Here is a 14867-nt window from a genome sequence, read left to right on the forward strand (position 1 = left end):
TGTAGTTTTTTGTCGATTACAGATATGAAGCTCCTGGACTTAGTATGCCAAAGGACTTTTTTCAAAGAGCATTTCTTCTTCCCTTTCTTACCTCCAATTGTCACATACAGCGACCGTGCCACAATGTGCCACAGATCATACTGCAGAGGAAATCGCTCCCTCTTTAGTCCATCATAGCAGTTCTACTACCCAACCGCTGCCAAACCGCGTCAATTCCCATTGATCAGAAAGCTCCAAACAGGAAGTCACAAGCACAGAATATCCACTTCTTTCAAAATACAACACAATGCAGGAACTCTTGATCATAAGTCATAACTATATCAACATTATGTCTCAACCTGCAGCGAGAGCAAAGGGTTACCAAGAGGTCAGAGGGTCACAGAGCTACAATGGCACCGTTGATAAGGAAAATGTAACTTTTGAGGACATTTAGCCAAAGAATTTTACATTTAACCAAAGATCCTTTAAGCAAACATTTACCTCTTAACTTTCTAATGTACTCATCCAATGGCAGAAGTAATAGTATCATGGACTTATACCGGAATGGATAATAAATTATCCCGAAAAGGTAAAATAGTCCACTGTTGACATACTATTCCTATGTTAACTAACAGTTCTCCTGTGATCTCTACCAACTGATCAGGACTGTGCGCTGTGGCGCCACGCTCTAGACACACTTCCAGTGGGTTAGGTCACTTGCCTTCAGTTGGAGCTTTGGTACGCGGTGCAGTTGTCATATGTGGAAATTGCAGGTGAATTTTTTTCACTTTTTTCTTTTATGGTTGCTCATATGACTGCATCAAGCCCCCATCACAAATCTCTCTTAAGAGTGCAAATTTGAGTCGAACAAGTGGCATCTTGTGTGCAAAACTTGACTTAGCTTGTGCTGAAATGAGGAACCTTGCAATGAAGCAACAGTTGCAAATCATCCTGCTAAACCGCAGCTTTTTTGTTTTCATACTCATACTACTTTTGGATGGACCAAGTGCCTGTATTCATTTGTTAAGCAAACCTGCTACCATTTATAGATTCATATTTTCTGACTGCAAATGAGAGGAGTTCCTGTCTTCTCATCTAATTATCAGCCTGTTATTAAATCAGCATTACTCCTAAATTTAGGAACTATTCCTCAGAACTGTTTCATTGGTGAGAGGACACAGTACATGCTGAAAACAACCCACTTAAAAGACACATCTTTCATCTGCCTCTTACAAAAGGCGCATTTGAACACATCGCACTGGAAATAAAAAAAAATTAAAAAATAAATAAAAGTTAGTAATGACACCCTAGACCAAAAGACACAGCATGACCTGGAGGTGTTAGGAACCAGTTACTAGTGGTTGCAACCACTAGTAACTGGTTACAACCACGGCTTTCACACTGAACCTCAAGCTGTGATGACTTTCTTCCTGTTGTGTGACATCCTAATCCTAACCCTACACTAAGCGCTGCTGACACATAGAAACAAACAATGCTACATCAACTGAAGACTATCAATTCACTCAAAACTTCCACTTCCATTCTAACTCAATAGACATTTTGAAGTCTGTGCTGGCGTCACTGTCTGATCCTTGATTTGCAGACCTTAATTTAGAAACATAATCGGTCTTTGCGAGTCCTTTCTTTTTTTTTTTAAAGATTTATTTTTGGCCTTTATTTGATAAGATAGGACAGGGGATAGAGTCGGAAACAGGAGAGAGAGCGGGGAGAGACATGCAGGAAGTAGTGCCAGGGGCCGGATTCGAACCCGGGTCGCCTGCGTATATGGCATGCGCCTTAACCACTCGACTACCGGCGCGCCCTGACACCATGAGAAAAACTTGACGTTGCAACAAGTCAAAAGCGGCACCTTCATCTAAGGAACATCACACTTTTCTGCCCAGTTTCCTGTTTGTTAGGTCAAGTACAGTAACTGTGAAAGTTTAGTTTCACTGATACTTCAAAAACATGCTAACAGCACTTGCGAGGGGGTGGGGACTGCACATCACAGGAACACCTTTTATAATAAAACTTTTCTCTAGTATTCTGTCTAACCTTTCCATTTATTAAAAATCAAGGTTACAATAAACAAAAAATGATAAAGAATCATTATATATCATCATATGCCCCATATTTTACCTCATTTAAATCTCATAAGGTGAATAAACTACAAAAATGAACTATCTGCCACATTAAAAGGCTCCTGTGTAAAGTATGAAGGGCTGATATAGAGCAGAAATATCTGTTGAAGTATATGTGTGTAAATACATTTGAGAAAAAAATCTAAAATTGGAACATTTTGATCATTACTATAAAGGGTTGCAGAAAAAGTCCATATTGGTGCTTTAGAGTGATCTGGGGGTGTGAGGAAATAAAATGTTTGGTAGTGAAAATGTTTGCTGTTTTAAATCAATATGTTTTAACAAAAATGTGCATAGTTGTGTAATTTAAAGGTAATCGGGGTAATTGGGTCTTTGTTTTTTTGTTAAAGACATATTTTTGTTAAATACAGAGACCTGTCAATAATTTAATTGCAGAAACTGTTTTTTCTGTAACTGTGGGAAATTTTTGCACAAAATTGCCTGATATTGATCCTGGGCCCCATATTGAATCGAATCAAAATCGTATCGTGGCAGATTTTGTGATATCGTATCGTTGGCTAAAATATCGATATCGTATCATGATGAAACTGGTGATTTACACCCCTAGTAAACAGCTCCGCGCCACGCCAAGTGATGCCTAATCACGCCACACAACGAATCGATACATAAATTTGTTGCCAACTCTTCTAATTATGGACTTTAATCGATTCTTTGTTGCAGCCTCAGTATACCTATTACTGGCTTTTCTTTGCTATGGTATTTCCAGATACACATTCACAACTCATTGATACCAGCTCCACCACTCTGCCCACGTTTTTTTTTATCCCAGCCAACCAGTTTAGAACCACTGATCCACACTACCAAACTATTCTGGATGAAGGCATCCCAGAACATCTCCCAAATCATCTTCAGTACATGCTGAGATGTGTCTACATTGAACATTAAGAATTACCATTTGGTATCCCAAGGCCAAACGAGGATAATAATGCAAGGTATAAGTCATTCCAGAGAATTGCTGGCATACCACATATCCTCTGCGTTTTGAATGGGTATTAATGATTCCTTCAACAGCAAATAAGTCGGGAAAACAATCAATGATGCAGCACAGGACTGAAAATGCTCTTCTTTCTGTTGAGTAATCAAGCCTTTGAGTTTGTCGGTAATCTTTTGAACCAGTAAAGCTTCCTGCAAGCGATAAAGCCCCAATATCAGATATTCTTCATCTGACAACACCGTATAATTACTGGTTAACTTTGTCACAAGCTACATGGATGCTCTTCAGATATGACAGCTAGGTTGAAATAACATCAAAGGAAAGGGAAAATTTGATCACTCTACCATAGCATTGACATGCAGTCTAATTTTAAGCAGCTGTCAGTACACAGGAAGCATTTCATCACAGTGCTGCTGCAAAATCAAGCATGTTTTGGCAGCTCTCAGAGCCCAGCACACAATCACTGTAGCGTCATGCTTGAGTCTGAAAAACATATGCACATTTATGCTCACAAGAAGCATGCAAAATAGCATCCTGTGTGGTCAGATATAAGAGTTTATCTTCCTGCAGCAGCAAGATAAAAGCAATTACACACAACTGCCTATGAAAACATTAAATCATTACTCTCTTTGCTTAAACTGCTACAATGAAATGTTCAATAATACTCACTAGAAAAAAATGTAAACTGGTTTTGAGGGTAAATAGTTACCTATATTTCAGCTGGTTTAAGTCCTTCTATTGTGTAAAGTGGCCTGCAACTGTATGTTTGAACCAAAAAGTATGAAGTGCAAGTAGGAGAAAAGGATTTGTACAGTGTTTATAACAAATACCACTGTGATGTCTGTGCTCTGCTTACATTAGTTAGAACTGGCTGATGTCATAGTTTGAATCTACTTTAGGATAAAGGTGCTGTATGGCCTCAATGGAATGGCCAGGCTGCATGGAAAAATACAGTCTATAATGGTTTTAGTAGCAGTAATTAGTTGAAGTATGGCATCAAAAATCACTAATTACCCAGATAGCTTCCAAAATTGACAGCTCCGCTTTCATCATCCAGGAAGACTGACATCCCTCGACTGGTTGTGTTAAAGACCAGAACTGAACCCATCCAATAAGATGTCCCTGGTGCCCCCATGATGATCAGATCCTGTGAGAGAAATGGACAATCTATCATATATGTTTGTATCTCTAAAGATCACAAAAATAATTATTTCAGTTTCTTTTTTTTTTGCTTTCAAGTGGGATTTGTGAGTTTTCTCAAAACAGGAAGCTGGCAGTAACTCTGTTCTCTTTTCCAATGTAGAGGAATGAATTTCAAGATTTCAATGAAGTTAAGAGGAAGATAGAGAGACCAGATGTCTCACATATGTTTAGGTTTTTCGTAGTTCTCACATTATGTAAGACAGCAGTGATGGATCACATTCACTCTCCTGGTAAAAGAGGAATCTAAAGAAGCTTGTTGAGTTGTTGTGTGTTACTGACCTCCGTCATGAAATTGGAAATGCCGGCCTGACATGACCCATAATCCTCACCAAACTTCCTCTGGTGGTCTGAAAGAGATAGAGATAAATAAACATGTTGAAGGGTGAAGGTGGACAAACAAATAAGAAGATGATACCTATTTTTTCGTCCCTTCACAGCAAAAACAGCTGCTGCTTTCACACATGGACCTACACAGGGCAAAGGTTAGGCCCTGACACAATCCGAAAGTTTAAAAATGTCTGAAAAAAACAGCGTAAAGGGTTTTTTTTATTTTAAAATGCATTATTACAAATTATTTAAATCTAAAAAATAAAAAAACAAGGTAACTGTTTAAAGGCAAAGGCCTGAATGAAAATGCCACAACAACAAAGGCATCATGGTTGTTAAAAGCAGCGTGCCTTAAAGATTTTCTTTTGATTTTGTGACTTTACCTGAAGAAGAAGAAGAAGAAGAAGAAAAGAATAAGACGATATTGAACATGGTAAAGAAACAGGCTGAAGTGCACATGTACAAAGAGGTTTAAGTATCATTTGATTTTTACATGAATCATAGTGAAGTTTATAATTATGTTACAGTTTGTTTGCAATCACATAATCTTGAATGTCTGCTGGAAAGTCAGGAAGTGGTGGACAGCCGCTAGGAATGAATGGGGACGGAGGGAAGTTAGTACTTTACAGCTCTAAATGGACCTCTAGTCTGCAATTATCATCAGAAAATTTCTACATACATTGAATTCAATCCCTACAGTTAAAAAGAAAGTGATTTCTTATCCACAATTCAACCAATAAATATCACACATTTCTGCAGACCTTCTAGTGTAGAAAGGAGACAAGAGTCTAGAGGAGTCTTGTACTAAACTAAGAGGCTACACAAGCCCCTTTAGCATATCGTTAGTCCCACAGCATGATTGCCAGAGTCATTTTTTAATAATCAGAGGTAGAACACGCACATCAGTGGATAGGGTGCAGGATCCAAAAGCAACATAGAAGACTAGGAGAGAAGGTCCGCACACCAAAAGCTCCTGTATCAGGCTTTTATTAGCATTTAAACAGTTAATCAGATTTTTTTTTTGTAGGTTGCCTAAGGTTTTCCAGAGAATTTCAGGGTTGCATGTGTTAAAAGAGCTGAAGAAGGATTGTGTTATTCAACATAACTGAACACAAAGGTATTTCACAAGTTCTATCAAGTGAAATCAAGTTGTTAATAATCAATTTGAGTTTAGAAAGAGTCCCAAAACAATAAAAATGACCCACTGTGTGTTTGTGTGAGTGTACCTCTGTAGCAGGGGATCATAGGCTGGGCACGTTTCAAGTTGTCACCATAGTGATAACAGACTCCATTAGGCAGCTTGTTGTTCTGACCGTCTTTCTTTGAGTGGTAGACGTTTTTCCAGCGATGAGCACAAGCCTAAACACACACCAGCATGGGACAGATAAAAAACATGTGACATGGGCTTATTACTGACAATAACACAATCACAAGTTAGCAGCAGAGTGTTGTTCCCATGACTTGTGTCGCTGTTACTGAGAAACTGTGTATGTAAGTATGAATCTATTTTAAACCTAAAATGATTCTGTTGACAGCCTCTCCCTCACCGTGTAGCAGAGATGATCAAAGGGAGGCTTTAATATCATTTAAACCACTTTTAAAGGATAAAATCTTAACATTGCTGGCTTCATCTTGTTATGAATGCAAAGCTCTGTGTCTTCAGCCATTGTGGTCTGTTATGTAAATACTTAATAATGGCTTTATTTATTCAGGACTCGATGGGTATATAGTTTACGATTTGCTGTGTCACTGTTGCGGAACAGTGAGTTCCATAAAAAACAATAATGTTCTCAGCTCTCTTCACAGGTTTCATCACTAGTAGACTTACAGGTTCTTTAGCTTATTCAATTTTATTCTCCAAAAATGGAGTACATGCTACAAGACAACTGGGCTGATTTTGTGGCCGACTCTACCCTTCAGACCAAAGTTGGCAAAGGCCTGATAATCTGATGGCTCTAAAGATTAACTTGCTAAATGTTTTCAGTGATTTTAGATGTGTTAAGAGTGATCTTTCCTTCTCTGATCTGCTCATAAGTTGATTAGAGCCACCCACGATTTGAAACCATAAATAAAAAACATGTTCAAATAAAAAATGTTTATGAACAGAAATCCTGTTGTTTTGGGAGAACACCAAGAACAGCCAAGCATGCACCCTGTGGATTGTCATGTGGAACAGAATGATAACCAGTGAAGAAGTGAGCTGACCAAGGAAGCACAACAAACACAGCCATGGCAACAAGAGTAAATGCTAAGCAAGTAAATAGACATTGGAAATGGGGGACCAACTTGTTGCTTTGTGGCAAAAACACAAGTGTTTGTACAAAATGCCCTGTAATACATACCACAATCAAATCAACAAATAGAGAAATTAGACTGAAACTGCTACTGCTATGGATGTACGAGGTTGCTAACAGCTAGCCACGCGTAGCTTGTTGGCTCTAAGGTCTCATTTGACTCATTTGACCATGGGTTTTTAAGTTTTGAGAGGTGGGGCTCTGGTTGTTGGCGAATGAATCTGTTAGTGTGTAGTGTGCAATACTGGCTTGCACTGCACAGAGTACACTAAAAAACAAAACTGTCATTTTGAAATTTTAACAGTAACCTCTCAACAACATGTTACCCAGCTTACCAGAACCGCCTTCTTCCACCTTAAAACATAGCCCCACTTCATCCTTTACTCTCCTTCTCTGCAGCAGAAACTCGAACCCATGCTTTCACTGCTTCAAGACTCAACTATTGCAATAGCATCCTCCGCAGTACATCTTCCAAAGTCCTGAATAAACTTCAATATATCCAGAACTGCAGTATGCCACCTCAACCATACCTGATCTTAAGACCACATCACCCTCGTCCTTCAAAATCTTCACTGGCCCCATGTCCCTTATTCAATTCAATTCAAAATCCTGCTCCGTACTTACAAAGCCCTTAATCACCTGACCCATCCCTACCTCACTGACCTACTTCACTGTCACTCTCCTGACTGCCGCCTTTGTTCTTCTATCGCCAACCTCCTTTCTCCACTATCAAGATCCAAGCACCCAACCTGGGGGGACAGAGCTTTCTACATGGCTGCCCCTACCTTTGGAATTCACTCCAAACGCATAAAAAAGTGTATTTGAGTATCTTTGTAAAGCGTTTAGAAAAAATGTATTATTATTTGGGTGTGGCTTCTCTCAAAATTTCAAAATTGGTTAAGATTTAAAACATTTTCTAGTGGCTTAAAAAAACATTTCCTACGCTTAAACTGTGACTACTGACCTTTCAATTAGAATAAACTATTCTTAGACACATTTGTTAAAATTATATTCAAGTTTTCAGTGTGTAAGTTTCTGAATGCAAGATGGTATAGAGCCTATGTTGCAAGGAATTCAGAAACTACTGACTAAGGCACATTTTAACCGTGATTAGCAGGCAAATGTAGACACAAGACATTGTTTTGCATAGTATAGTGATTAAAATGTCTGTCCACAATACAATGAATCTAATAGAACCATCTGAAACTCAACTTTATTCTCTACTTAGAAAGTTAAGCTCATTAGCAAAGCTTGCTTCCCTTAGCACTTTTCCCATGAGACTTTATTTTTCTACAATGTTCACTGTGTTGGCGATAAAATTCAAGCTCTTTTAAAGCACTTCCAGCTACATAAACACCAGGATTTTACACCAGATGTGGAGCAGAACTGTATGAAATACACTCTTTTCAGAGCCTGTATAGGTCAATGCTACTCAATTCCTTTCATATCGCATATGAAATGGCAGTACAATACAAACTATAGAGAGTATCCTTCATTTCCTTTCTTAAGGGTTTTTGTTTGTATGATAGATTAGGCAAATTATATAGAATGTAAAGAAACAAATTCAGTTGCAAGCACAATCCAAATCTTAAGAACATAAGAGTTATAAAGTGCGTGTTGCTGCATTCAGTCTTCTTTACAGAAAGTTTAGTTCAAATTAGCAAACACTCTTTCATGTTGTCAATGCTGATATTAACATCATAAAGATTTTGATAGTAACAAAAGCAGCCCCAAAGCAAAGCTGGTCCATGCTCCATTTGTCCCTCTAATATGTTAGGTTTCACAGGGCTTGTGTGAGTGTGTTTGTGTGACAGAGAGAGAGAGAGAGAGTGTATGTGTTACCAGGACGTGTCCCTTGTTGTCTCCAGGTTGTCTGGACAGACTGACTCCCAGCCACTGATGATCACTCTCTGCTTCACATGTCTTCCCACAGTCTTGTACATCTAAAAACACACACTACAGTCAGCTTTTCAGTGTTTTGGAGTTTTCAAGGATTGTTTAAAGTTTTGTACATTAAAATAACCACAGCTGATGGTGCTAACATGCAGTTGATTCTTATATATACAGGTGCATCTCAATAAATAAGAATATCATCAATAAGTTGATTTGTTTATGTAATTCAATTAAAAAAGTGATCCTTTTGCATGAATTACTGCAGCAATGCGACGTGGCATGGAGGAAATCAGTCTGTGTTGCTGCTGAGGTGTTATGGAAGAGGCCTTCAGCTCTTTTGGGTCTAGTGTCTCTAGTGTCTCTATTGGCTTTAGGTCAGGCCAGTTTGCTGGCCAATCAAGCACAGGGATACCATGATGCTTAAACCAGGTATTGGTACTTTTGGCAGTGTGGGCAGGTACCAAGTCCTGCTGGAAAATGAAATCAGCATCTCCATGAAGCTAGTCAGCAGAGGGAAGCATGAAGTGCTCTATAACTTACTGGTAGATGGCTACGCTGACCCTGGACCTGATATAACACAGTGCACTAACTCCAGCAGTTGACATAGCTCCCCAAACCACCACTGACTGAGGAAGCTTACACTGGACCTCAAGCACTGAAGGATTCTGTCCCTCTCATCTCTTCTTCCAGACTCTGGGACCTTGATTTCCAAATAAAATGCAAAATGTACTTTCATCTGAAAACAGGACTTTGGACCACGTCCAGGTAGGTGTCCTAAGTCCAGGTAAGACACCTCTGATTCTGTGGTTCAAGAGAGGCTTGGCACAAGGAATGCAACAGTTACAGTCCATGTTCTGGATCCATCTGTGGATGGTGGCTCTTGAAACATTGACTCCAGCTGCCGTCCACTCATTATGAAGCTCCCCCCAAAGATTTTACATGGGCTTCATTTCACAATCCTTTCAAAGCTGCGGTTCTCCCTGTTGCTTGTGCACCTTTAGAGTCACCTTTCCATTATTGTGCTTGGATACAGCACTCTGTGAACAGCCAGCTTCTTTAGCAATGTGAGCAGTGTGTTAATGATCGTCTTCTGGACATGTGCCAAGTCAGCAGTCTTCCCCATGGTTTTGTAGGTTACTGATCCAGACTGAGAGACCATTTTAAGGCTCAGGTAACCTTTGCAGGTTTTTTGAGTCAATTAGCTGATTAGTGTGTGACACCCTGAGTCTCCAATATTAAACTTTTTCACAATATTCTAATTATGTGAGATACTGAATTTGGGGTTTTCCTTAGCTGTAAGCCATAATCATCAAAATAAAAAAGAAAAAAACACTTGAAAAATATCAGTCTGTGTGTAGTGAATCTATGTAAAACATGAGTTTCACTTTGACTTGAATTACTGAAATAAATCAACTTTTTGATGACATTCTAATCTATTGAGATGCACCTGTATGTCAAGTACAGTAAGAGCAATAGACATGCAAATGAAGGCTTCATGGGCACCGAAGTAACTCTTGTTAATCATTATAAATGACATTAAATGAACATAAAGAAACTATAACTTTTTCTACTGTTATAGTCACATATTTGATTGGCTGTTTAAGCATGCTGCCAGATGATGCTGCGCAGCACTAGGGCAGAAGTTGAGACCACTATTCTTGTAAGAGCATCTGCATCTGTATTTCGGTGAAAATGAAAGATGCAGTGTTCTAAAACAAGACATGTTACTGTTGGTCTCTGTAAAGCATTAATGGACTTTCACAGCATCTGTGAAAGCTTTCAATGGAGAGTGCAGCTGCACAAGTCATTTCCTTGCACAACGCCCTCATTTTTTCCTTAGGTTTTTAGAAATCAAAGCTCAAATATACTGCAAAGTAAGGCTTATGTGTTCCCTGAATCTATGGTGTATGTAATTTATATGTAGGTGCATTATAATTAAGCATATTGTTTTACAGATGATGTGTTTGCAAATATCCTGGAGAAAGAAATTTCACAGAAACAAACCAGCATGCATGTGATGACAGCGGCGGTGCTCTGCAGTGATGTCACAGCGGTATAGAGCTCCGGGGGATCGTACCAATGGTCTGGAGGATGAGTTTGCTTCTGGGGCTCCTACAACCAACCTGAGAGAGACAGAGATGTTTAAACAGGATCTGTCTTTGTGTCTGCTCAGTGTCTGAATGGCATCTGTGTGTGAAGCATCAAAGAGCCTTTATCATTGAACAGACTAGGCTCATTAGCATGCACACACACACAAAGTCCTGAAGTGTATCATTGCAGTTAAGTGAAACAAAATTGACTGTTCTTTGCTGCCTTAAAAGGGCAGTAGTCATCTATTTTTACCATTTAAAGATGGTTCTTAGCATCAATATTCATTATGCTAAAATGTGATTCCGCCTCTGCATCACTGAAATCAGCTCATCCAGATCTCAAGAATTAGCATAATTTAATATCAGACACTGAACTTCATCCATTACTTTTAAATTTACACAAGTTCTGAATAAAACATGATGTTCAACATTTTGGAAATCATACCATGCCATTGAAAAATGTGGTGCTGTGTGAACAACAAACAGTATACTTTAGAATATCAGGCAAATGACAGGCGGTGGGTTTAGGGGGGAGATTTACACCTTTGCATTTGTTGTTAAATGTAAAAGTAAAAAAACTTTAAATCACTAGTACCTCAACAGACAATAGCCATTAAGACATATTCAATCAAAGAGCAACAACAGATGACTGTGAAACCACTACAGAGTTCATTGCAGGTTCTATATTAGACCATGAAAGCCCAATAGAGGGTAATCAGAGGTTTCTAGACAAGCAGAGATTAACAACAAATGAACCGTATAGATCCAGACCATTTTTGATCTCCAAAGCGATGCAGCAGAACTGAGTATCCAAACATGGAGGAGGAGGGACCATTGAACTCCAGACTGTTTTCCTCATCCAGATTGTATCCCGCAGCAGGATGAAGAAGAACTAGAACCAAGACCAGGACGATGCTGTCCACTAAGGGACGCATTATGAAGGGCAAACTGCCTGACACTGAAGAGACAAAAAAACAACAACTAACAAAGAGCTAAAGACAAAATTTAGATACTGATAAGCCATTGCCACTGGAGTTGCATCATAACATCGGCTGATATCAATAACAGCAGATATTGGCTTTAAAAGTTATGATATGAAGCAGAGGGTTAGCTTAGCTAAGTTTGGAGTCAAAACTTGTTGCAAGACAGTTTAGCTAGCATGATTCTGCAAGAAGCTACTAGTACACAAGAAGCCATTCATTATCACATTGCTGCTTTTTATCCAGTGCCGTTTAATCTTCACACAAAAACCAACCTGTAAAGACAATGATTTGTAGTTCTGAGTGTTATGTCTTAGATCAGTAATTGCCATCAATTAGGCAACACATTATACTTATTATATTGACTTTAATTTTTGTATAGATATTGTATCATGTAATGTCTAGGATAAAAATAATTTGGTGAAAAGGCTTTAAGGGTGTGTAGTTGGATTTTGTCCTGACACAGCAAAATTTTAACTTTGCCCTTTCATGCTAAACTAAGCTAACCAGCAGTGTTAATTTTGGCAGCTATTTTTAATTTTAGTCCTAGTTTTAGTCTTTAAATGAAATGCATTTTAGTTTGAGGTAACATTTTAGTCATTTCAAACCTTATAGTTTTAGTCTAGTTTTAGTCGATGGAAACTCAAAACATTTTAGTCTAGTCTAAAAAGTCCTCACATTTTAGTCTTTACATTAGTCTAAGCATTTATTTTCTTGCCTAAATCTGGCACCAAATCATGATAGTGTGTTCTCTACACTCTGCCAAACCTGGGGTTTCTGCTTTCTACAGCTGAGAGGCAGAAGAGCTACAGCTGCATTGCATTTTGACAGATTTGCCCACAGTAGAGAAATTTCACAGATTTTGAATGTCCGACGAAAACTAAATTACATTTTAGTCTAGTTTTAGTCATTTCAGTGAAAACTAAACTTAGTTTTTGTCCCTTTTAGTCATCACGGATCTATTTTTGTTAGTTTTACTCTAGTTTTTGTCATGGAAAAAGGCTGTCGACAAACAGTTTTAGTCAACAAAATTAACACTGCTAACCAGCTGTTGAATAGGCTGGATATTTAAATATAGCCATAACAGTAGGCTATCATTTATGTTCTCATTGCACTGTAAGGCAATGGTTCCCAAACTTTTATCTGCCAGGTCCCCCTACTGGCAGATGAAATATTTGCAAGCCCCCCACCCCTCACCATATACATCAACCCAAAAACGTGTAACGATATATACACTGAAGAGCCCATCTCAAGCAGGTAGGATGTGGTAAAAGGATGTGGCTCTTTCTTTGGTACCCTTTATTTTGTAGAGGAAGCTGAGGGTGGGATGTTGTTCAACATATTTTCTTGTCTTTGTTCTATCAGTCAGAGCATCTACCTCTGTCTGTTAGTCTTACAGTTTACCTGGAAGTCCTCTCACAGAATTTGCTTAGCTAGCAGTGCAAAACCACATGCGTTTATTAAGCCTTGTCAGGCCCCCCCATATCTTTGCGTCAGGACCCCTTCAGGGGCCACAAGCTCCACTTTGGGAATCACTGCTGTAAGGGAGGAGTGTATCTCATCTCCAAACTTTAACAGCTGTTTTAATTTGTCCTTGTAATGAACTTGGAAAAAGATCAACTTTACAATTTTCCTTGATTTTAATCACAAGTAAGTCCCATTCTGAAAAAGATGGCAAAACTAGTCGAACGGAATGTAAACTAGTATTTCTGAATGGGCCAAAGTAATCAAAAAAGTACTTATTTGAAAGTCTTTATGGCTTAAATGTTAAATTTTCTTTTCAAAAATACAGTGTGGCCAAGTCTTATTATTCCACAAGTCTATTGATCGAGTCTACCAACTCTGCCCTGTCTAACAATATTTTTAATGCAAATTTAACTCTGATTTTGAATAGGGAATTTTTAGTGTGGTTCTCCTAATCAATATAAAGTTTTACCATAGGGTGTAGCAGCTATGTACAACAAGTGTGATTTGAAGTATTCATATTTTATTGAAACTTAATGTCCACTTTGATTCATTTTCTTTTGAAATGTGTGTCATTTAATTGTCCAATATAGAATATTTAGAAAAGTATCACTTACTGTCAGTAAATCAATAAAAAATTAATGTAAAACATCAAAAACTTGCTAGTGTTGCGCCTGAGTTGATGGTTAGCTAAATCGACGTCGTCAACCGTTAAATTTCTATCCAACCGCTAATCGACTGACCAACGGTCACCGTTTTGACTGACTGGGGCTAACTTACTGTAACGACCAGACAGCAGACGGGTCAGAAAGAGATATCCCAGGTAAGTTTGAAATCCTGTTGGTACCGGACAGATGTTGAATAAGAACCGTGCCAAAAAGGGTAAAATAAGTGTGCCACTGAGCTTCAAACGTCCCCTTTAAATCCCTCGTCTCGCTCCTTGTGAGACTCGCTCATGAAACCTCCTGTTGCTCTTCAGTGCGATAACCGTCTCGTGCGCGAGCCGGTTCTGTTCGTCCGCTCGAAGCAGCCCACGAGGATTTGAACTTCCGTGACAGACTGTAAAAATGATCTGAGATTTATGAAAATGAAGGAAAAAGTCAGTCTACACTAAAGTTCATCTGAGTTTGACAAGAAGTCAATGAAACAGAGAGCCGAGCGCGCTGAGACCCTCCCTCTAACTACTGCATGTGCGTGTCTGCATGTGTGTGTGCAACGGTGTTTCCTCTCTACCCCCGCCTAAAACTGAGCGCGCGAGGGAGTGCACGAGGCTATGTGAGTCTGTGTGAGCGCTGGGGTGTTTCCTCCTCAGTTATCACTACAGTGTGAATGGAGTCAGTATGACTTTAATCTGATTTCAGTGTCTGAGCGCTAAAACACAAATACACAAGCATCTACTTTAAGAAACAACAAAATCACGAATGAACAAAAACCAGCACGAGCCAAACTTAACAAAAACAAACTCTGATGATTCTTCTTGCCCAGTGAGAAAAGAATAAAGCTGAAATGTGGTGAATTTAGGTACTTTTAATCCAGTAGTA

General features: G+C 38.8%; 1 protein-coding gene across 3 annotated transcripts in view; it reads right to left on the minus strand.

Annotated features, from left to right (window-relative positions):
* Nucleotides 1-14515, minus strand: part of itga4 (integrin alpha 4) — a 38965-nt gene extending 24450 nt beyond the window's left edge. The window contains exons 1-7 of one of the 3 annotated variants that reach the window (XM_041806901.1): nucleotides 14107-14515; nucleotides 11654-11840; nucleotides 10797-10915; nucleotides 8742-8842; nucleotides 5832-5964; nucleotides 4558-4625; nucleotides 4090-4222 (exon numbers count right to left, since the gene is read on the minus strand). In XM_041806901.1, coding sequence (XP_041662835.1) covers nucleotides 4090-4222; nucleotides 4558-4625; nucleotides 5832-5964; nucleotides 8742-8842; nucleotides 10797-10915; nucleotides 11654-11840; nucleotide 14107 — 742 coding nt within the window. In that variant the 5' untranslated portion in view covers nucleotides 14108-14515. Of the gene's footprint in view, nucleotides 1-4089; nucleotides 4223-4557; nucleotides 4626-5831; nucleotides 5965-8741; nucleotides 8843-10796; nucleotides 10916-11653; nucleotides 12472-14106 lie in introns of those variants that run through there. The other 2 variants (XM_041806903.1, XM_041806902.1) reach the window with 2 other exon arrangements.
* Between the last annotated feature and the right edge of the window lie 352 nt (nucleotides 14516-14867).

Source organism: Cheilinus undulatus, linkage group 15 (assembly GCF_018320785.1).
Source record: "Cheilinus undulatus linkage group 15, ASM1832078v1, whole genome shotgun sequence".
In the NCBI taxonomy this organism is placed as follows: Eukaryota; Metazoa; Chordata; class Actinopteri; order Labriformes; family Labridae; genus Cheilinus; species Cheilinus undulatus.